The sequence below is a fragment of the Seriola lalandi genome, unplaced genomic scaffold (assembly GCF_002814215.2).
Source record: "Seriola lalandi dorsalis isolate HSWRI2012SDOR001 ecotype SW California unplaced genomic scaffold, Sedor1 jcf7180002054982, whole genome shotgun sequence".
Lineage (NCBI taxonomy): Eukaryota > Metazoa > Chordata > Actinopteri > Carangiformes > Carangidae > Seriola > Seriola lalandi.
The window spans coordinates 1,585,063-1,607,486 of NW_019525531.1; the positions used below are offsets into that span (position 1 = coordinate 1,585,063).

The window sequence follows — 22,424 nt, forward strand, 5'->3', positions numbered from 1 at the left end:
TTCTATTTCAAGAGCTGCAGATCTTATTCACCTCAAACTTTGAATGTGTGATGTTAGGACCAGAGGAAGTGCAGTGTTGACTGTGTATTTTGGATGAGTGCTTTTTGAGAGCCTAATCATCCATTTACTTTAAACTTAACTTGCTGTTACCATGTTAACCACATGTTCTTTTGAATTGTGATAAAACAAGAGTGGATTCCTTTGATGATCTTACCAAAGAACTCTGATGTCATAGGCACTGGTTCAGATTCCTTTGATGATGTCACAGAGAACTCTGATTAATAAATTGTCCATGTACATGGTGACACCATACTGCTATGGCCATTCACATGGGACAAAATGGGAGAGATTCAAATGTTCTGTAGTATACACTTGCCAGGTACTTGCAGGATTCATTTTGCTGTCTGGTACTTAAAAGTAAAAAAGTGCCTGAAAATCAAGCAAATGGTGATGTTAGACATCAGCCATTATGTTGTTCAGGAGGGTTGAACAACATTTTAAACATGTAGTGCTATATTGTCAACATGCCCTTTTTACCATCACTCAGGCAATGTAATCGTGTAGCATGGACATGAAGGTTTTCCATTTGTAAACGTGAATCTTTCCCATTTCTGCATCATCCCATGTGAAGACCATGACAGAATGATCTCATGATGAGACTGAGAGATGCATGCAATGTAAGATGGAGGCCATCTTGGACAATACCAACTATCCTCCCCACAACATTCTGGCAGGCACTGGTTCAGATTCCTTTGATGATGTCACAGAGAACTCTGATTAATAAATTGTCCATGTACATGGTGACACCATACTGTGTCATACTGTGGCAACATTTTAAACATGTAGTGCTGTATTGTCAACGTGCCTTTTTACCCTCACTCAGGCAACGTAATCATGCAGCATGGTCCTGTGACATGAAGGTTTTCCATTTCTTTCCCATTTCTGCATCATTCCATGTGAAGACCATGACAGTATGATCTCACGATGAGACTGAGAGATGCATGCAATGTAAGATGGAGGCCATCTTGGACAATACCAACTATCCTCCCCACAACATTCTGGCAGGACAGAGAAGCAGATACAGCTGCAGCAAACGTCTCATCTCACTGCACTGCAGAACAGAGAGGTTCAGGATATCCTTAATTCTCACTGCCATCAGGCACCTCACCAAAAGTGGATCATGAACTGGACATCATCAAAGGAATCCGCTTTTGTTGCGTATCAATTCAAAAGAACAAATTGTTACCGTGGCAATAGCAAGTGCATTTTAGAGTAAATGGAGGTTTAATGTTTAGACAACCTGCTCATCCAAGAAACCTCACAGTCAACACTTCACTTCCTCTCGTCCCATCATCACAGATGTGAAGTTTGAAGGTGATCAGATGAGCGGCTCTTGAGAAAATCCGAATACAGACGGAGAGAGACAGATACACAGACAGACATAAAGACTCCTCCATTACAGTGTCTTTTCAGTATTAGAGTACTAGCTTCAGAACCAGTCAGGGCTGATGAAGCTTAAATAAAAAAAGAAAGAAAACGAAAGAAAATGCAGTTGCTGCTCTGATGCTTGAAATAACTCAGTGAGTTGTTGTTTGATGCCTGAACTACATGTTTAGTGAGATGGCCTAGCGTCTGCGTCGGACAACTCTCCTGCGTCTTCGGACGGCGGAGGGCCTCCTGACTCTCCGTCGCCTACGAACGGGGCGAGAAGTCTGTCTGCGTCTGCGTGGCATTGTTACAAAGAACTAGTCTGATGGGAGAAATGGGTTCTATTTACAAACTCACTCTGTGACATCACTGATGATATCACAGTCTATGTGACGTCATCATTTATGCCTTTCATCTGTGTTCATGTTCATCATCACATTAACATAATTATGAAATTCTGACTTATAGAGAACATTCACTTCAACATCCAAGTTGTTATTAGGTCTGTGAAGCTCCTTTTTTGAACTCTGATGTCACAGGCACTGGGCCAGATTCCTTTGATGATGTCACAAATAACGATGATGTCACAGGTATTGGGTCAGATTCCCCTGAATTTACTGAAGGTCCAGAGGCAAGTTGTTCAGCTGTAATTCCTCCGTTCTCCTCTTACATCTGAAAAAAGCATCTTGATTTAACCTCAGTTCCTCTGTTCTTCTTTACCAGCTTGGAACTTTGTATATTCACACTTTCCATCTTTGAACAACACAATCAATTATCTTTGCACGTCTTTCCATAACAGCGACTTGACTTTGTTTCCAAAACAACCTCCAGCTCACATCAGTTCTGTTCCGGTGAGCACCGCCGTGCCGTTAGCACTGATGACACCATTTCATCTCCACCATCAACACACGACACGGCTCACACGCTTTTCTATCAGACACAGATGAGAGTGTGAGCAGACTCCCGGAGCTTATCGGCCAAATGGAAACGCAGCCACACATTATCATCTTATGATATTATTATTATTATCATTACAGGGGATGCGTTTAATGCCATCTCGCATGACAGCGTCCATTTTCCAGCGGAGAGCTGAGTTCGCAGCAGACGAGGTGGTAACAACCAGAACATCAAATATCAAAGCGCCGCAGGAATTATTCATGGCTGCCTTCATCAAGGGAGCCATTTCCATGATTCATCAAGTGTAATTTTGTCATGTAATAGAGGAAACGCTCAGCGCCATCGAGGGGATTGAAATTAATCCACAGCAAATGACAGGAAATGTAATGACCATCCGGCATGCTGCACAAATCCACACCTGAAGTCATTAAAACTTCTATTCAGCCTTAAAGTCTTTTTTTGTTTTATGTAAAAAAAAAAAAAAAAAAAAAAAAAAAAAAAAAGTCAAATAAATCCAGCAGCAGGGGGAGCTCAGAGTAACTAACAAAGAATATTCACCAATAAAATATCAGGCAAGTTAGTGTAGATAACAGTATAGGAAAGAAAAAACATCATTAGCTGTAGCCTTAATTCAGCTGATAGACACATTCTTGTGTTGTTGTAGTGAAATGTGATTTAATAGCAGTTAATTATCCCATATAGTGTGACGGTAGATGGCCATGTGTTCTGCTCAGTTTCTGAATACAGGCTGTGTGCATTTCTCTGTGGACTGAGCGCTTTGATACTTTCACAGTATTAATATAGAACCTAGACCTGATCTATAATCAAACAACAATGGACTTCTACCTTTAGACTATATGGACCTTTAATCAATTAGTTGGTCCGTCTGTGGCAGCCATAGAGGACCTGAGACATGGAGGATACAGAGACATGTCTGCTCTGAAGGAGATGATAAGAAACCTGTAGATCGTTAGAAACAAGGTCATCAGGTTCCTCATGTTTCATGTAAACATCACATATGGAATCAGATCAGAACCAGACTCGATCAGAATACTATAGGCCATGTAAATCGTTATTGTTTACATGCCTTAAAACCAGAAGTCATCATCTTTATCCATCAAATGTATCTGATGTTGAAGGTAAAATCTGAGTCTGCACAGTAACTTAGGTCTCCAGATAAATGTAGTGGAAGAGAGGCAGAAATAAATAAAGAACCAGAGCCTCACTAGAAATATGAATGGAGAGGTCTCACTCTGCTGCTGACTTCTTCACACTTACTGTGAGAAAAATATGATTTTAGGAGCAACAACATGATTTAGAGGCTGGACTCTGAAGTGTGTGTGTGCACTGTATGTACGTACGTGTGTGTGTTTGTGTGTGTGTTCGCCTGCTGGCTGACAGATTGGCCTGCTGTGTGTGGATGTATTGAACATGGAGAGCTCAGCTGGGGCTCGGAGGCTGCCGATCGATCGACTAGGATCTGCAGCAGAGAGGCTCTTTGTTTCTGTTGGACTCTGCTGACAGCAGGACGCTGCTGCTGCTGCCGCTTCTCACAGACTCCACCCAGCGAGACACACTACAACTGCATCGCCCATCATACACTCCTCAAATGTACACAGTCCCTGTCCAGTAAATGAGGATTTGTTGGCCTCATTTAACAGTGCCTGTTAAAAAACACATGAATCCGTTTTTTCTCTTATAACAGAGTTTTAACGTAATCTGTCTCTGAGTCTCACTACAACTAAACTGCTTCAGCAAATACATTTTATAATTTATACAAAGGTATTTAGCAAGTCACACATATGTCGATACTGTTGATTTTATATATGTAATGCCATAGGTTTCACATGGGTATTTACACAGGCTTCACACATTAAAATATTCCAAAACCACGTTTCCCATGTGGCAGCACATGTTCCACACATTTCATATGATTTTTCACGTTAAATTTCACATGTGCAAAAATCACATGTAAATTTGACCACATGTGGTTTTGCACATGTTAGATTCATGTGGTTTTTCTTTAAGGGATGTTCTGGTGTATATAGTCAAGATACAAAATGAGTGTTCTCTATAAGAACTCAGAAACCTTTTTTCTCTTTTCCCTCTGAAACGGACCTCAGCTGACAGGATGAACGAGGAATCATCTGGTCTGTCAGTCTTCAGCAGAACGTGGGAGATACTCTGTGCTAGAATTTCATATACAAATTATACATGTTGCATTTCTGCAGGTACTAAGATCTAGAAACATCTACATCATTAATTCAAACTGGGGCAGAAGTAAAAGACGGTGCAGGTGCACAGGTTGTCTGTAACACTGAAAGTGGAGCGCCGGACCTGTTAGAAAACCTTCAGAAAAGTGTAACACAATCCTTTTTCCCCAGAAGTCGCAGTTTCACAGGTTGACGTTCTCCACTCGACAGGTCTGTGAACATGTTTGGAGAGTGAAAGACAAACACGGAGCAGAGAGCTGAAGTCAGGCTTCATCATTTATCTCCGAGGCTCGCCCGCTCCATCGCCGATGCGGGGGGGAATCACCGTTTGTCAGCTCCACCCAGTGCAGATGGTGGAGATACGTCTCTCTCTGGAGGCCACCTCCAATTAAACCCCCCCCCCCAGCCATATTAAACAACACACACCGCTCAGCGCTCCCAGATGGTCACAAAGTGTCTCTGTTGCCAAACTTGGCAGCAGCGAGGCTTTCAGCTCCACTCCCACGAGACTGAGAATATCAGTAAAAAGCTCAGCACGGCCTTAACCAGAGGACTTAATCTTTACCGAGGGGGTGGGGGTGGGGGGCAGAGGAAGAATAACCGCACCTCAGGTTCCAAACAAGCACTTGACGTTTGTGTAGTGCAGATTAAGATTCAGCTGTAATTGATTTGTGTTGGACTTTCACTCAGAGCAGTAGTGAAGCCGGAAATGAAATCTTTAAATAGAAAAAAAAAAAACACACACACTCACCGTCTCCGTCTCCTGATCCGGAGCCAGGATCTGTGAAAACACAAGAGACACAACAACTGTCAGCTGGTATCACTGTTATCAAACACACAGTCTTCTTCTCTTGTTTCTCGGTTTGCTTTCACACCTGTGGTTTGGTTTATGTGTTCTTTGCAGCTACAGGTGCATGTCTGCAGAGATACCACTGTCAGTAGTTGGGTCAATTAATCTGTGGCGGTCAGAAGATTAAAACAGGCGGTCTGTGCATACATACCACCAAGACTTTCTTTTCTTTTAAAGCTCCATATTTTCTCTTCTTCTGTGTTTTATTTGAAGTGTTGATCCATAAGAAGATATATTTGTGGTTTTAAGAACAATAAACCATCTCAGTGTAGTTTTACATCTCCTCTCTCAGGCTTCTCTCTGGAGCTCTAGTAACAACAGCTCAGTGAACCAATAAGAAGAGAGGAGGCTCTGAGCCTCTCCTCTGATTGGCTGACTGTTTTCTGAGTGATCCAATAAAAATATATCAGAATTCAGGTATCCCACAAGGTTGGATGGTGGGTCCAGGTGGGAGGTGACTGCTTTGTTGTGACATCACAAAGTTCCAGCAGTCGTGACGGCTGGTTTTAAGGCTCAGGCTGTGTCCGAACCACTTACTAAGCTACTGCCTACTAAATACCCAATGAGTACATACTGCATACTGCCCACTAAATAAACAAATTAGTATGCCATAACCAAGCTGACAGTTCGCACCGAAGTATACAGCCAGTATCCCAGAATGCACCTCGCACAAACCGGCAGTGACAGCGATGAGTCGTTGGCTCAGACCTGCAGCTCCATCAGGAAATGGACTCTAACAGTAAAATGTTGGCGCGGACGCCTTGAATTAAGAAATGGACGCTGTGTTTGGACTTCCTGGCACACTGCTGCTGCTGCATTAAGAAATGGACGCTGGCTGCTTTGTTCCATCAAATTTCACCTTTTGCTGCGGCATTTCTTTACAAAGTCATGATGAGACTGTTTTTTTTTAGTTCATGGAAAAGGAGGGAGAAACGGTCTGAGAGTGAGCGGAGATGTTAATGACTCTGTCAGGACGGTATTGACTAAACGTTTCAAACTGCAGGAGGAACCTCTTCAAACAGAGGAAAATCTTCCTGGGTGTGGAGAACATTCTGATGCTAATGAGAAAATCATTTCATTCAAGTCTTTAAGTGAAAAGATAGAAACTCTTCTTCTTTTTTTAATCCTTGAAACAGATCTGAGATCAGCAGGTTGGACGTCCTGTTGTGTCCGTGTTCTTTGGATGTTAATATCTCATATATCCACCTACTAATCGGAATTTAACAAAATAAGAGCTTAACGATGCCAGGAAGACACCGCTATCAGTAAAATCCTTCACTGTGACCAGAAACAATTTTTATTTAATTAGAAAACAAAAAAAAGGGGCAGAAAATCATGACACCAAACCATCTGATCAGTGTAGATGCATCCAACACCAGAGATGGAAAAACTGTTGATAAGCACTGAAGCTCCTTTACAGAAAAGTTCACAAAGAGTCACCTGTTAGCTTGTCAGTCAGTGAAACATCAGTTCTAGGGGAGACTGTGGACGGTTGCTACACTTTTTTATATTTTTCACGGTGACTCAAAACCTTTATATATTAAACTTATATCCGTCTGCTAAGGACTCATTCCATTTAAATTTGATTATACGTGACAGATCATTCACAATATTTATTGAATGAAAGAATTCAGATGTTGCAATTGACCTCAACCCTGGGGATGATTGAAACATATTGAAAATACATTTCACAAATTAACTATAAAATGAAGCCAACACTGAAGTGCTTAAAACTGCAGTTCCTCTAATGACCACTAGAGTCTGGCTCCAACAGTTAAGTCAATCCCCATAGACTCCCAGCAGAAACAAACTTGTTTACATTTTATTGACGCTTAAAGGTGCACTATGCATTCCTGCATGGTTTCAGCACGATTTTATTTTTGTCTCAAATCATAGGCATCTCCCCTTGATCCGCTAGCAGCCTAGCTGCCTGCCCCCTGAATACACTGTGAAAAAGCGCGGTCTCTGGAGACAACACAGGCGTCACAAACGGCAAACAAACACTAGGGGCACAGGCTGTGCCCCAAAACATAATAAACCACGGGGTGGGGGTTAGTGCACGTGCACATATGGGGGGGGCCGGGGGCAGAGTTGATAGAGTAGCGTGAGTATCTGAGAATAGATAGCTGGACGGCGCCGTGAACTAGGTCTAACGACTCAACAATATATTTTGGGAAATGGCCGAGGCACGGACACGACCAAAGAAAAGACGTTCGGATGAATATACGGCGAGGAGGAGAGAAATGGAGAAGGAACGAACGAAGACCAGCATTTATATTGGGGAATCGATTCAAAGGTGGCGAGAACTCCGCCGGCAGAAGGGCTTCCAGTCCGATGCAAACATGGGGGGGAGGGGCGAGCTTGCTCTGTTTTGTTTGGTATTTACTTCGAACGTCAACAGAAGTGACGTCATGTAGGAACGCATAGTGCACCTTTAAAGTTATGTATAATTGAGGGCGTGGCCTCTTTGAGTGACAGGTGGGGGACAAGCAGGCACCAAAGTCTTGGCTCCACACACGCCCCACTACTTTGACCATATTTGGAGTAGCTGGGAGTTTGGAGGAAGATTTAAACACTGCCAAGATGGCGACGGCAGAGCAGCTCACTCTGAGCAGCTCACTCTGAGCTTCAAAACCGCTCTTCAGAAACCTACATCCATATTTATTTACAGTCTATAGTATAAAATTTGTTATAAAACACATGCAGCACTGTTTTACTTTCATCGATAAATAACTCCAAACATGTTCATGAGGGAATATTTGACCGTAAATCACAAAGAGCCTTTGTAACGGAGCATTTAGTTCATTACTGAGAGGTCACATTAACTCTGCTGCGGCTCAACGAATCAACAAATCCTCCCGAGGATTAAAAACTGAGTCTCTGTCGCAGCTGAGGAATCAGACGCTGCAGTAGCAGAGAGTCAATAAAACCTGCTGAGGAAATTAAACATGGCCGACCCTGTGTTTACTGAAGCGGCCCGAAGCTGTGACTGTAGCTCGCTGCTTCTTCTTCTGCTGCTGCAGTGCACACGTGGTTTTTCCTGGTGTCTCTGATGTGAAACATAATGGACAGAAAAATGAGCCCCTACACAGTGAATCACAACTCAAAGCACAAATCTACCATATATATATATATATATTTGTTTTTTTGTTTTTTTTTTTGTTTTGTTTTTGCCCTTTCTGCCTCTTCTGAAGACAAGACATTGCTGATCTCAACAGCAATGAACAGAAGGAGGTGTTACAATTGAATTTATTACAACAAAATGGACCCTTTTAAAATAAGATTCACAGTGTTTCACCAGAGGCAAACACAAAGGTCACTTTGTCACCCAATTCCACGTTCAATTTTCTGCTCAGGTCACGGTGGGAAACACAAGGTTTTTCAAAAATAGTTGAACAAGGCCACAACTTTCATTGGTGTTGTTTTTTTATCTGCAGCTTCATTTAGGAGTCATTTAACACCAATTCTCGAAAAGAACTTTAAAGTTCGCCAAAACCTAAACTATCTGTATGGCAATTTGTGATTGGAGGAGAAATAAGTGTGAAATATCAATTTCATAAAACAGTTTTTGCCTGTGATTCTTCATTAAAGTCATAAAGCAAACATTAACGAACAGTCAGAGGATCAACAAAAGTTATTACAATTCATGTCTAAACACTCAGAGAAACCAAATCTTGCATGGTTGGATGGTGGGTCCAGGTGGGTGGGGCTTGGGGTGTGGCTGAAGGCGGTTACTGCTTTATTGTGACATCACAAAGTTCCAGAAGTCCTGACGGCTGGTTTTAAGGCTCAGTTTCTGAATACAGGTTGTGTGCATTTCTCTGTGGACTGAGGCTTTGATACTTTCACAGTATTAATATAGAACCTGTACCCCATGTATCCCGCGCTCGCACAATGTTAAGGACAAGCAGTATGGCTAATGATTGAATGAAACTAAGAGGCAGAAACGGAAACAGAGATGACCATGTGCTTGTGGTTATATAATATATTCCTGAAGCACTCAGACATGTTGTATGTGAGAGATATTGTCATGAGGCAGGTATGATTTCCTGAAACCTGCTGGTTTAATGTTGCACAGCTGGATGATCAGCAGCCGTATGTCAAAGCCATACTGAGGCAGACACAAAACAGGTTAATATTTTTCTCATCACCCAGCGACTCTGTGGACTCAGGCGTCTCTGCAGGCCAGTCAGGGGTTATATTCTCATCCCACTCTAAAGAGATGTGTTTGGGAAACTTATGGTAACATCACAGCGGTGGTGTTGGTGGTGGCGGTCAACTCCAGTGGCCTGATTTCCCAGGAGGCACCGCCCGGCGCTGTGCTCTTATTACCCGTTACACTGGGGATCCGGCGCTGCAATATGCCCTCCGCTTCCCTCGCCTCCCTCCTGTCCTCCTGCAATTTCCTCTTCCCGAGATTTATGCTTCCTCTAATTGGAGTGTTGGGCGGCTGTGAGCTGAGGCAATGGCGCAAGAGTTTATTTCCCTGAGCAGGAGAGGAGGAGGAAATGCAGAGAGTCGGCTGCTTTCAGAGAGCACGCCGTGAGGTCACGGGAGGGAGGGAGGCTGAGAACTCCTCACTGGGATCTGATCACAGGTCAGCGGCAGGTTTAGCTCCAAAGCTAATAGTCAGAAGCTCCACACAGAGTTATCGCTCTCTAAAACTTGTGTTGTTATTGGTTTGTCGACCGGAGAGAAGGACAGAGAGGATGAGAGAGAGGCGTCTGCAGCTGATTTCACACTGTTAGTGTATAAGAGGAGGATGTGACCTTATGAATCCTTTTCTCCTTCACCTGGGGCTTCACACAACTTTTAATAACCTTGTGAAGCTTTGGTATGAAGTTCTTTCTTTATTCTCTGTATTTAACAAACCTGTGGATATACACCAACTACAGTTTTCTACTTTTTACAGAATGTGCTGTGTGGTAGGAAAGTGAAATGAGAAATCGTGGGACATGCTAAAAGATCATTTGCAATGTTTTGGAAAATGGCTAACGGACCAAGTGCTGCATAATGGGTCAGGCAAATGTTAAGCACTTTTCCCTCAGTAAGAGTGGTTTATATATGAAAAGAGAAACAGGATATGTTTGAATAGGTTTGGGGACCATTTATTGCTCTTGTGAAATGCATGGATATAACAGACTGTCACGTTTGGGGGTATGGCTGGACCCAAATGCAACCAACACAAAGGGAGTAGTGCAAAATGTTTTAATAACAAAAAGTTATTACTAACAAAAAACTGGTAATCCAACTGAACAGGAAACCGAAGCACGAGGGTACACAAGGAATTACAACAGGAGACACAAGGGACAACAACAGATAACACCAAGGACCATTACAGCAGATGAACCCACACGGACAAAGGGGAGTACAAAGACAGGAAATAAAAAAATCCAAACAAATTGTCCGTCATGGTAAACCATGACACAGACGAGGAGGAGGAATGAGTACTCGTTGATTGAAACCTTGCAGCAACACGGTTATGCTGAGCTCAAGTTGCTAAAGATGAAGTACCTTTAATTTTATTTTAATTTGCATCTGGGATTTACGTTGTTTTGTCTGAGAAGTTGTTCTTTGTGATTTTTGTCCTTTTGTGCCAGTGTGTGTGTTTTGACTGATGGGGCACTTTGCTGTTAGTTGTGCACATCTGTGTAAGAAAAATGTTTAATAAACATTGTTGAGAAAAGAAGACCAAATTACTATTGGTAACCTTCATCCTCCCTTTCTACGCCACAACCTCACTGTGCTGTGTATTGATGAAACCATGACGCTGTCCGTGGTGCTGAAGTAACAGACAGATTTATACAAACTCCTCATTTCATATTAAATTGTCTCTAAAGCAAATATCAAGAGCTCTCAGGTCATTTTAAGAGACGTATTGCAGCAATGTTCAGAGCGACCTCAGTTTCCTGAAGTAGTGAAGGAGCTTTTGTTAGAGTTAAATGTTGCTTAGCGATCTTTGATTTCCATTACTACTGCAACGCGTCAGAATATATACAGGTACTGAAGCCTTCACTTCGACTGTCGCTGCTTAAAGTCCCTATTTATGTCAGGAGGATATTTCTTTTATTATTTTTGATAGTTTTAAAGGTCCATATAGTATAACCAAACCGGTTGAGGCAGACTTCTGGAATTTTCTGATGTCACAACAAAGCCCCAAGCCCCGGCCACCTGGACCCACCATCCAACCTTGCAGGATTTGGTTTCATTGAGTGTTTACCTGAAATCTGCTATATTCTTATTGGATCACTCAGAAAACAGTCAGCCAATCAGAAGAGAGGCTCAGAGCCAGAGACCTTTAAACCAATCCTCATTTCACTGGGGTCCCTTCTGAAACCTCTGACGGACTCTGGAGGGTCCCAGCACTGCGGTTTGGGAACCACTCAGCTTTTAGAGAGGAATTGTAACGGTTCTAATCTGCGGCTCCTAATTGAAATTGATCTGTAGTTGATTAACTGGCTCGTTCTCTGAAATCAATCTGACTGATGGTAACATTAGGGAAAAGAGAGAGTGGTGGATTGGGGGCTTGGCGTGTGGTGTTCAATAAAAAATATGATGGTGAACGCTGCAGTAGAGTGCAATTAAAAACATTATTGAGACACTTACAGTCACATTACAGGAGGATCAGCTGAGTGAGTTAACATGAAGCTGCACAGTGTAAATGATACAGTCAGAGCTGTGGCACTACAGTTCCCATCATGCTTTGGGTGAAAACGATCAGTATAACGTTGCTGAAGAGACAGTGAGTTGGTGTGGGCTCCAAATGAGCACAGTTCCCAAACATATATTTAGTTTAACACCTGTAGAGTCATGCTGGATTGTTGGCTCTGTAACCATGGAAACTAGACAGTATTCAGTGGACTACTGTTGTTGCTGAAGATGTCTGCTGGTGATGATGGTTGTGAGGATGTGAGGTGAGAAAGATACAGAGTTTCTCCTCTGTACAAGTACAAAAACACAGGTTTTTCTGTCTGCACCACAGCACAATAGAGGTGAATGGAAGTCACACACCTTAAATATGACACTATAAATACAGTGAAGGAATTAAGCCTGAATTGGTCCCTGACTAATTGAAGAGGTGCTTAAGAGGGGTCATGGTGCCTGATTAATCGCATGAGCAACCACCGGCCAGGCTGTCGGACAGTCACTTTGGATATCAGGAACATTTGTTGAGGAACATGACGTCATCTTTTACTTTGGAGGTGTGGCGTTCAAGGCGTCACAGATTTGCTTTTTGAGCTTCTGGAAAAAGACAAATAACTGCTACTGGAGTGAATATTACAGACCAGGACCTCAGTTAATCGACAGTATAATAAATACTGCACATGTCATTTTCAAACTTAAGAAAGTTAAAGTAAAGTTATAATTTTAAAAATCTCTATCACCGACACTGTGGATCATTCTGGAAGTGTTTTGTTCTACAGTTTGTTTACATGTGAAACAAGTTGCTCAAAGGTCTCAAAATCAGTAGCAACTTATAAACTACAAATATGTGAAATTTTAAGTTTATAAGTGTTATTTTATAATTAATGAAAATCTTCCAACTTCCCTGTATTTTGATAAAACTGAATGAGCATTTGAGAAACTTTTAAATAACCTGAAAGTGTAGATTTTTTTTAAAATTCATATTTTAGTAGGTTCACTATAAAAAAAAAAAAAAATAAGGAAAATGATGTACTAAATGTCCTATATGTAAATTATAAAGTTAAACTCAACTAATAAATTAACAAATATACCATTAAAATAAAAATAAATATAGAAAATTTAATAAATATATATAATGATATAAATAGTTATATACATTTTAAATAAATATAAATAATAACAATAAATTAATTTAGATGTTATTTTATTTGTTTATTATAATAATAATAATAATATGATAATATAACTATAATAATAATATTCTAATTATATTCTTATAAAACAACCTGCAATACAATATCACAGATTAACATTTTTGTTTTTACACCATAATATGCCCCAGTTGCCCCCAACCAAATAAACATTTAATATCGTACAAATAAATAATAATAACAATAATAGTAACTATAATAATGTTTTTTTAAGTAGCCTAATTTAAAAGGAATTTTTAAATTTAATGGCACCAGTGTCTTCTTCAGTTCAAATCATTAACCGTGGCTTTATGATGTTTCTATTAGAAGTTATTAAGCATTAAATAGAAGCAGGTAAAATTTCCACTGTGAGTGTTTTTGTTTGATTTTATTTGGCTCAACAATCAGTTTTCCATGTCAACAGTTTTCTTTTATAATTCCATGTCTATCACTTGACGACAGAGGAACCAGCTGCAGGAACATGACTGATGGAAGAAAGGAAGACACGTCACGTCTGTTTTTACGAGGCAGCGGATGAATTATTTCCTCTGACGACACTTTAAGGACATTTTAAATGACTGAAACCTTTAAAACACTGACTGATGTCCTTCACACACTCTTTCACTAGTCGATATCAATAAATGAAGAGTTGTAATTCCACACGCCCACCCCCCCGGTTGACCCTGTGTATTTCCTGGCAGACTCACCGGTGGAGCAGGGGCCGTCAGACACCCGCGAGATGAGTCTCTGCTGTTTGCAGGACGCCTGTCGCCTGTAGCACTCGTTCTGGTAGGTGTCTCCGTTCGAGCCACACACAGGGATGTAGTTTTTGTGGCACTGGAAATCAAACACAATCAAATGTTAATTAAGTTTCAATGTGACCGCTGCTCTCCAACTCTCCAACTCCAGACCTGATGATGACCACTCGCAGTGGCTGAGAGAGCTCGGCCTCCTGAACGCTAAGAGTACTGACCACGATGTGTTAATTCAATCAAGTATTTGAAATTAGGCTGACACTGAACATTGTTTCATTCTTCTTTGTCCAGTTATTCCCTGACATTTCCCTTTAGAGCAAATGACACGATGAGAAAATGGTGGCGGTCACCCTTTGTTTTGAAAGTCTCCTAGGAAGTTTCTGTAATTTGGTCAAAGTATAGAGAAAACAGACAAAGTTCTGGGACAGTCGCTTTAGCTAAAGTTGAGTTATTTCAGGTCAGCTGAGTGAATCAGAAAGTGGTATAATACAATGCGCTCTGTAGGTGCTTGTGCAGGGTAACGGTAGTTCAGTGGTTGAAAAAAGGAAGTGCCAAAGGAAATTGCTGTTTTGACAGGAAGACAAACCACTGACAATATTTTACATGAAGCGTACATTTTAAAAGATACTGGATTGCTTCAGTGGGCACCTTTTAAACAAGTCTAAAATTGCTGGCCCCGCCCACAGCAGCACACCGCTCTGCTAGTGTTTCCTGCTGCCTTTCCTAACAGGCAGTGCGCTGATCTGAGTCTAGTGCATGACTTCTTCACACAACCCCACATCAAATAACCCGAACTATCTCTTTAAAATAAGTGACAGATTATATCTGGTGGTACATTATATCAATTGTAGCTGATTAATGCTAATTGTGTAATGCGCCAGGCTGGATGACCAACCAGGGCAATTAGTATGTAGAATTGAGGGCGTGGCCTCTTTGAGTGACAGGTGGGTGTACATGTGCTTGCCGGCATGAACCGTAGTCTTCATGGCTTCTTGGCTACACACACACACACCCCACCTCTTTGCCCATTTTTGGATTAGCTGGGAGTTAGGTGCGGATTCAGACACTGCCAAGATGGCTACAGTGGATTCAGGGCTACATCCATTTTTATTTACAGTCTATAGGTGAGCATGGACATCTGAACTTAATTTCATCACAATCCAACCAACAGTTGTTGAAGCATTTCAGTCTGGACTATAAACAGCCCTGCTTTTTGACTGACAGGATCAGCAGGAAGTGCTGCACGAAGACACTACGGAGATCAACACTCAGCTACGGAAACAAATCAACAACCTCACAGGTTGTCACCTTGACTTTTTTACTTTTCATATACAAGAAAAAAATAAACAAACATGACTTAAAAGTGCAAATAAAAAAGTTTGTTTCTAAATAAAGTTTTTCTTCTCACATGCAAAGAAACTTTGTTGTTTCAGAGGTCAGAGGTTGAGGACTTTAAAGGTAGAAACAAGGTATTTTATTGAATCAAACTTCAGTGGGCGGAGCCACAAAGCCACGGATGATGTCAGAGAAAGTTAAAAGGTGCAAGAGGACGAAGCTGGTGTTATAAATGTCTCCATATCTGCTGGTGACAGAGGAAATGTCGGTAACACAGAAACAAGCCGTCAGTTATGTAACACGTGACGTCTTTAAATCAATGAGCATTAAATATGATGCGACTCCTGCAACAACCAGAGCACGATCAACAGTTTCTCTCATTCTGCAGGAAGCTTTGGACAAACTAACCCGACTGTGCTGCAGCTGCCAAGGACACATATCAGCGCTCAGCAATCCATACTCTATTAACTCGCAGCCATCAATCATTTAGCAGGGATCCCCTGCAGAGACGACCTCGGTGACCTCTGTGACAGGCTGCACAAACACACAGTGAAGGTTTACACTCTGTATGACAGACATAGACTCCAGTTACGTCTGCAGCAGCTGCTGCTTCATAGAAGTTAATCAGTGATAAAAAAAAAAAAATTCAGTCGGTGAATTCAGATTGCAGAGCAGGCAGGGACAGATTCATGTGCTAAGAGCAAGTTCTGGAGCAGAGGCAGGATCAGAGTGTCGGCGAGCAGCAGGACGTCCGCTCGCTTGTTATCTTCAAAGCTGCTCGTGCTCAGTTTTTGGCAGTTTGTCTCCTTCACATCCAAACTCCAGCTGAGGGAATGTTTTTCTTAGATATGAGGAAGTGAAGCATCATCCTGTCAGGCTGCTGCTCCACTCGCTCCGTCAGCAGTTTGGTGAAGTATACATCAGTTTGCCAGAGACAACATGGTAATAACATATTTGTGCTTCCCTGCAGTGTTCACTCCTCCCACAGACTGTGGCAGGTGAACACTGTTAACACTGAGCTGCTGTGGTTCTGACAGCTGCTTCAGTTTTGGATTCATGAAGCATTTCTTCTCAAACCTTTTTACTCTCCTGGTTTTTTCTTGTTAGTAAAGACAAACCAGGAGAGGCAAACCAGGCAAATTCTTGGTGCCCCTAAGGAGAATAGGGGCCCCTGATGGCCCCTCATATTGGCACATTAACTATAAACCCCCTTAAACCTCCCTTAAAGACACTATACAGACACTATACTGCTGCTGGTCCAAAACCCCCCTTAGTGGGGCCCCTGATGATGTGTGCTGTAGCTAGAGTCTATGATGGCCTGCACATGAGGCTTTTAGAGGGCATCTGTAAATTGAACTATCTACCAAAAGCCTGTATGTGAGGCATTAAGTTGACATATGCAAATTGTAGTGTCTACCAATAGTCTGCATGTGAGGCGTTTAGAGGCATCTGTAAATTGTACCCATTCCCGATATCCTGCATATGAGGCGTTAAGGAGACATTTGTAAATTATAGTGTCTACCAATAGCTGCATGTGAGGCGTTTATGGGACATCTGTAAATTGCAGTCGAATGATAGTCTGCACGTGAGGTGTTTAGAGGACGTGTAAATTGTAGCATCTACCAATTGTCTGCATCAGAGGCAAATTGCTCTTTGCAGTTTTATCACTGATCACTTAATAAAATGTAGTAATGTGACTTATTGACATTTACTCACTAAAAGCTCACAGAGCGTTTATCTAGAAGCAGAGAAGAGTACAAAATCCTGAGATCTGAACAATACTGGACCTCCACAAACACACACACATACACACTCACACTCACACACTCACACACACACACACCTGCTGCTGTTCTGTTGTAATTACGGTCACATTAGAGAGAAATATGGCAGCCTTCTAGACTCAGTGAGAGGAAGAACAAACAGTTTCATCAGACGCTGCAGAGCGTGGCGTTCACAATCTGAGGTGAGGGTGTTCATCGAGGATCAGCTGCTGTCTCTCAGAACAGCCAATCACATGAAGGCATGTGCTTCACACAGAGGCATCGGTTTAGTCTGTACAGCTCTCTGCTGGAACTGCGTTGCTCAGAGGCCCTTTGGCAAAGCCTTGACAAGTTCAGTTTACTGCCTGTGAAGAGTCCTCCTGATGGGATCATTAGGGAAATGTAGGGCACCATGGTTTTGGAGTGAGTCTATATTATAGACTAAAAGTCAGAACATTTTGCTGCTGCTGCTGCTTCGATTTTGACCCTTGCTTTGGGGCGGCTGAGGCTCAGGAGGTAGAGTGGGTCGTCCTCTAATCAGGAGGTCAGCAGTTCGATCCCCAGCTCCTCCAGCCCACGTCATAATGTCCTTGGACAAGATACCGAACCATAAATTGCTCCTGATGGCCGAGTCTTCAGTGTGTGGCAAAAGTGCTGTATAAGTGCAGTTCATTTCCCAAAAGTAAAAATGTGGGGCATCCAATCAGAATGTATCTCCCAGTCAATACCCTGTTATAAAAGAGTGTCGCTTCGTCTCTCCTAATCATTGTGTCTCTGCTTTGGTGTGGTGACCTGCTGCTGTGTTTGATTTCAATCTCAACTTAAAAGGAGAATGAGCTGTGATGATGTACCACCTGTTCCTCTGGTAAAACAGTTAAAACGATATGGAATAAGTTGGGAATTTGAACCTGAACATCAGAGTACAGAGTAAACCTGAACCCTAAGATCCGGTGAGACGAACCTTCTGCCACATTCAGTCCAGGAAAACAAGGATGTGAAGATCGAAGAGGCTTCAAATGAAGTGACAGATGGAGAGAGCAGAGCTCATTAACAACACTTTGAGTCAGCCTGAGTTTCTTTGTTTGTGCTGACTGAAAGTCGTCGTCTTCTGTTTAGAGAGGCAAATGGAAAAGTTTTAATGATCAGGATATAGATGGATCCTTGCTGCTTCCAGCACAGACGGTTTATTTACATGGAAATTTAACAGATTAGTCCTTTAAATGAGTGACTACAGAGTGGGAGTGATGAGTTTCAGTCAGTTGGGGGATGTTTGATATTCTGACTGTGTTGCCCTGCCTGCAGGTGGGCGGGCGGAGCAGATGGAAGGAGGTCCATCAGGAGCAGGAGCAGACCTCCATCAGACTCTGAAATCACTTTGATGAGACTCTGTCATCGAGATAGACGAAAACACACACGTCAAGGTGTGTGTGTGTGTGATGTACACACTGTGAGTGATTTACATTCCAGCACACACACACACACACACACACACACACACACCTGCAGAGAAACTATAATATGTTTCAAGCTTATTTTAGCAGCGCAGAGGATAAATGTGCTGCAGACTGCTGACTCTGCACGTACACTCAGATTTTGTCTCCAGCATTAAGAGGCTCCTTCAGCTCTGAGCTGCCTTTTACTTTCATGTAGCAGAAAACACAAAGTGTTTACACATTGTTACGAATCATTGTTGTAAATGAGCAAATATCACCTGAGTGCGTCAATCTCTTCACGCGCGTGTGTTCATACGTGTGACGCCATCATACCAGACAGGAAGTGTGCCTTTAGCCAATCAGCTTTTAACCCCCCCCCCCAAAACATCTGGATCATATGCTGAACTGACTGTTCACAAAAATCTCCTTTCCGAGGCTGCATTCAAAGACCATGATGAGGGCTGTCCCATTTCCAAGGCTCATTCAAATGCGGAATTTGTTTCCCGGGCGACCAAAGCTCCAACGGGTGGATGCTTTGTTGCCCAACCTATCCCAAATTTCATTGCATACCGTAGATGAATCACTTTTCAAAAAGAGAGTACGGTGGACTGCAAAACAGCCGAGGATAAACAGGAAATCCTCTGCAGAGCGGACCTTTCGGTTCGACTCCAGACTTGAGACACAGCTTATGTACAACAGCAGAGCCAACGTGGTCTTTAAGAAGATGCACTGCTGTGTCCATCAGTGTCCATCCAGCCTGTCTGGACTCTGTGTCTCTATAGAGTCAAAGTCCTGAACCCCATACACACCTCCCTTTGACTCCGCCTTCTTTTATTCATTCACAAAACAAACTGTCTAAGCATGATGGCAGTGGTGACGTTTGTCAACAAGAAAGAAAGAAAGAAAGAAAGGGATCCATCCAGACAACTACAGATCAGCTCCAGCTTAAAAACCCTCACATTTATACTTACACTCAACCTGAACACGATAACATGTAGACTTCAGTAACTGTATGAACTTGTATAAACTGTGAAAACGCAGATCATCTAGACCTGGTCTGATGTGGTCTAGCTGCACACCGCCAATTCTATTGTGTTTTCATGAATTGAATGAAGGTGTCACAAACTGTGTTTTAAAGGCAGCGAGGAAGAGGAAGTAACCTGATGTACCTGGAACTGGCAGACACATTTGAGCTGAGCGCCGTCGTCCCTGCAGACGCCTCCGAATCGACAGGTAGAGTCATCGCAAACCCTCAGGTCGCTCTTCTTCTCTGACAGATCTGCAACAAAGAGACGAGTAAAGGGGGTGGGTTAGAGAAGACCACAGACAGACAGACAGACAGACAGACAGGCAGGCAGGCAGGCAGACAGACAGACTCCTAACGTCCCCGCTCTGCTCACTCTCAACACAGGCCCAGACGGGTTTCTGAGTTTATGAACAATAAACACTGAAGCAGAGCAGATGACTGTTTATCAGACAGAGCAATAAGGCCTCATGTCACAGAAACACAGCAGACACCTGGGCTACAGGTGAGTGTGCGTGCTGTGTTTCCACCAGGGAAATAACAGGTAAGCTCAGAGAGAACACACATCTGTGATCTGAGGGAAGGTCGATAATAAGTCTAGTTTTCTTCTAGTAGCAGAACCAGATGAGATTAGGATTTAACATCAGATTCCATCTCCAGAGTTAAAAGAAAAAAAGGAGTCAAGGTGTTAGTTCTAAGTTTAACTTTACATTAAAGCTCCATATAGTCTAAAGGTAGATGTCCATGTGTTGTTTGATTATAGATCAGGTCTAGGTTCTACATTAATACTGTGAAAGTATCAAAGCCTCAGTCCACAGAGAAATGCACACAGCCTGTATTCAGAGACTGAGCCTTAAAACCAGCCGTCAGGACAGAGCAGTCACACAGGGCCTCTGGGAAATGAGAACCTGAGATCCATCATCTCATCTGACTCTGTGTGTGACATCACTTCAGCAAAGTTTCCTCTTGAACTTTCTGAGTCAGTTCCTGAACGCTCTTTACAGTTTTATTACTGATCAGTTAACAAAATGTTATAATGTGACTTATTGACATTTATTCACTAAAAGCTCATGGAGAACATTTTCTTTTCTGGAAGTAGATTAGAGGACAAACACACATACACACACACACACACACACACACACACACACACACACACACACACACTCTGCTGTCTTGTCTGATAATAACAGGTCTCCACAACTCAGAAATGTGCAGCCGACTTAAATTATCCACATTTTCTTTGAGATAAAAGCCACAGATTCCTGCCTCTCTCTCTCTCTCTCTTTCTGTGTGTGTGTGTGTGTGTGTGTGTGTCACTGACCACAGCTGAGTGTACTTAGAAGAGCCGTGTAATGGCCTGTAATTACTGTTTGCAGACCTCCCCTAGTCCTAAAAATGGCTGCCGCCGGCCGCAGTAACAACCTGCCGCAAAAACCCTGAAGCTGGCCGCCTGAAAGGGGGACACACCGAGATCTAAACCTCCAGCTCGGAGACTATGAAACCAGGACTGAGGAAACAAGGGAAACCAGCCACGGGCAAGAGACAAAAACACATGAAGGAGGAGTGATAAAACGTTTTTACGGATTCTGTATTTTCCAGCTAATTTCCCTGGAAACTTTCCTATAATTTGTCTGGTATTTAGCTGTTAATTACAAGGATGTTTCAGAGTACAGCCTCCAGGAAATTAGCTGTAAAACAAAGTGTTCCCACCATTTGTTAAGAGGTTCATCCCATACAGAAATGTAATATATGACCTATATGTCCCTATATCAAGAGTGATATGTCACTTATAAGGGAATATATTATCATCACGTATATACATCCACTGGATACATGAAGATATAAGTATATAACATATATGAAATGCCCATAGTAAAATTTGTATCTATACATGTATTAAAAATATCTGTGTGATGAATTTTTATACAGCACACATAGTGTTCTATGTGAAAATTATGTTAACATTCTATATTTTATCTATTTATGCAATTTTATTAAAACAACATACATGTTAAAAATCTATATGTTTATGTATGTTTTTCTTATTCATTTCTCATTTAAACATGTCTAACTTCACATTCTAGGAAAGTCTCAGACTTTATATAATATCAACATATACTGACAGGCTTTGGGATGGATATATATTTATGTAACATATGGCTGCAATAGAAGGACATAAACGTATGTATTTGTATAGGCTAGATATGTCAGTATATGGAATTGTTCCAATTTCTAATAGGTTTCCTATATAATTTTTATATATATGTACATATAAAATAAAAATGTATATTTCATACATGGAAATTCAATATATGTACATATAGCAGACACAAGTCAGTGAATGAAATCATTCAAAACACAAACTACTTGTGTTCATTCACCTGCTGCTTAATGCTACGCTAATTACAACCTGCTACATCCATGGTATCATTTAAAATGACTGAGCTGGATGTTTGTCTGATGCTGCATCATATTCTCAACATGATGAAAATGTTCATGAAGTCAGTCTTACATTTGATAATGTGATCACAGTCGAGTAATCTATGTAGGAGCAGTGGTTACATCACCTTAGAAACGAGCTGCAACTTAACTGTGCGTCATAGGTGTGCTCTGGTACTCTGCTACGAACAAGTAGCACTACACCTCTGGTGGCAAGCATACTCTCCTGTCACTCATTTTAACATGGGAGTCTGTGGGGACTGACTCACTGTTGGAGCCAGGCTCTAGTGGTCATTACAGGAACTGCAGCTTTAAAAACTTCAGCACTTTTAAAACTACTGGGATGAAAGTAACTCAATTTTGGTTATTTTGGTAACCCAGTGCTGGGTCTGACCCAGCCATGGGATGTTAAAACAAGCAGGGTTGTGTTATGTTCTCTACCCTAAAAT

General features: G+C 41.9%; 1 protein-coding gene across 1 annotated transcript in view; it reads right to left on the reverse strand.

Moving 5' to 3' along the window:
* tmeff1a (transmembrane protein with EGF-like and two follistatin-like domains 1a) overlaps nt 1–19,788 on the reverse strand; it is a gene marked incomplete at its 5' end in the record, with an annotated part of 49,207 nt that extends 29,419 nt beyond the window's left edge. Inside the window, 3 exons of the mRNA XM_023396718.1 lie at nt 5,290–5,319; nt 13,931–14,060; nt 19,679–19,788. Of these exons, the coding sequence (XP_023252486.1) occupies nt 5,290–5,319; nt 13,931–14,060; nt 19,679–19,788 (270 nt within the window). The remainder of the gene's footprint in view (nt 1–5,289; nt 5,320–13,930; nt 14,061–19,678) is intronic.
* Between the last annotated feature and the right edge of the window lie 2,636 nt (nt 19,789–22,424).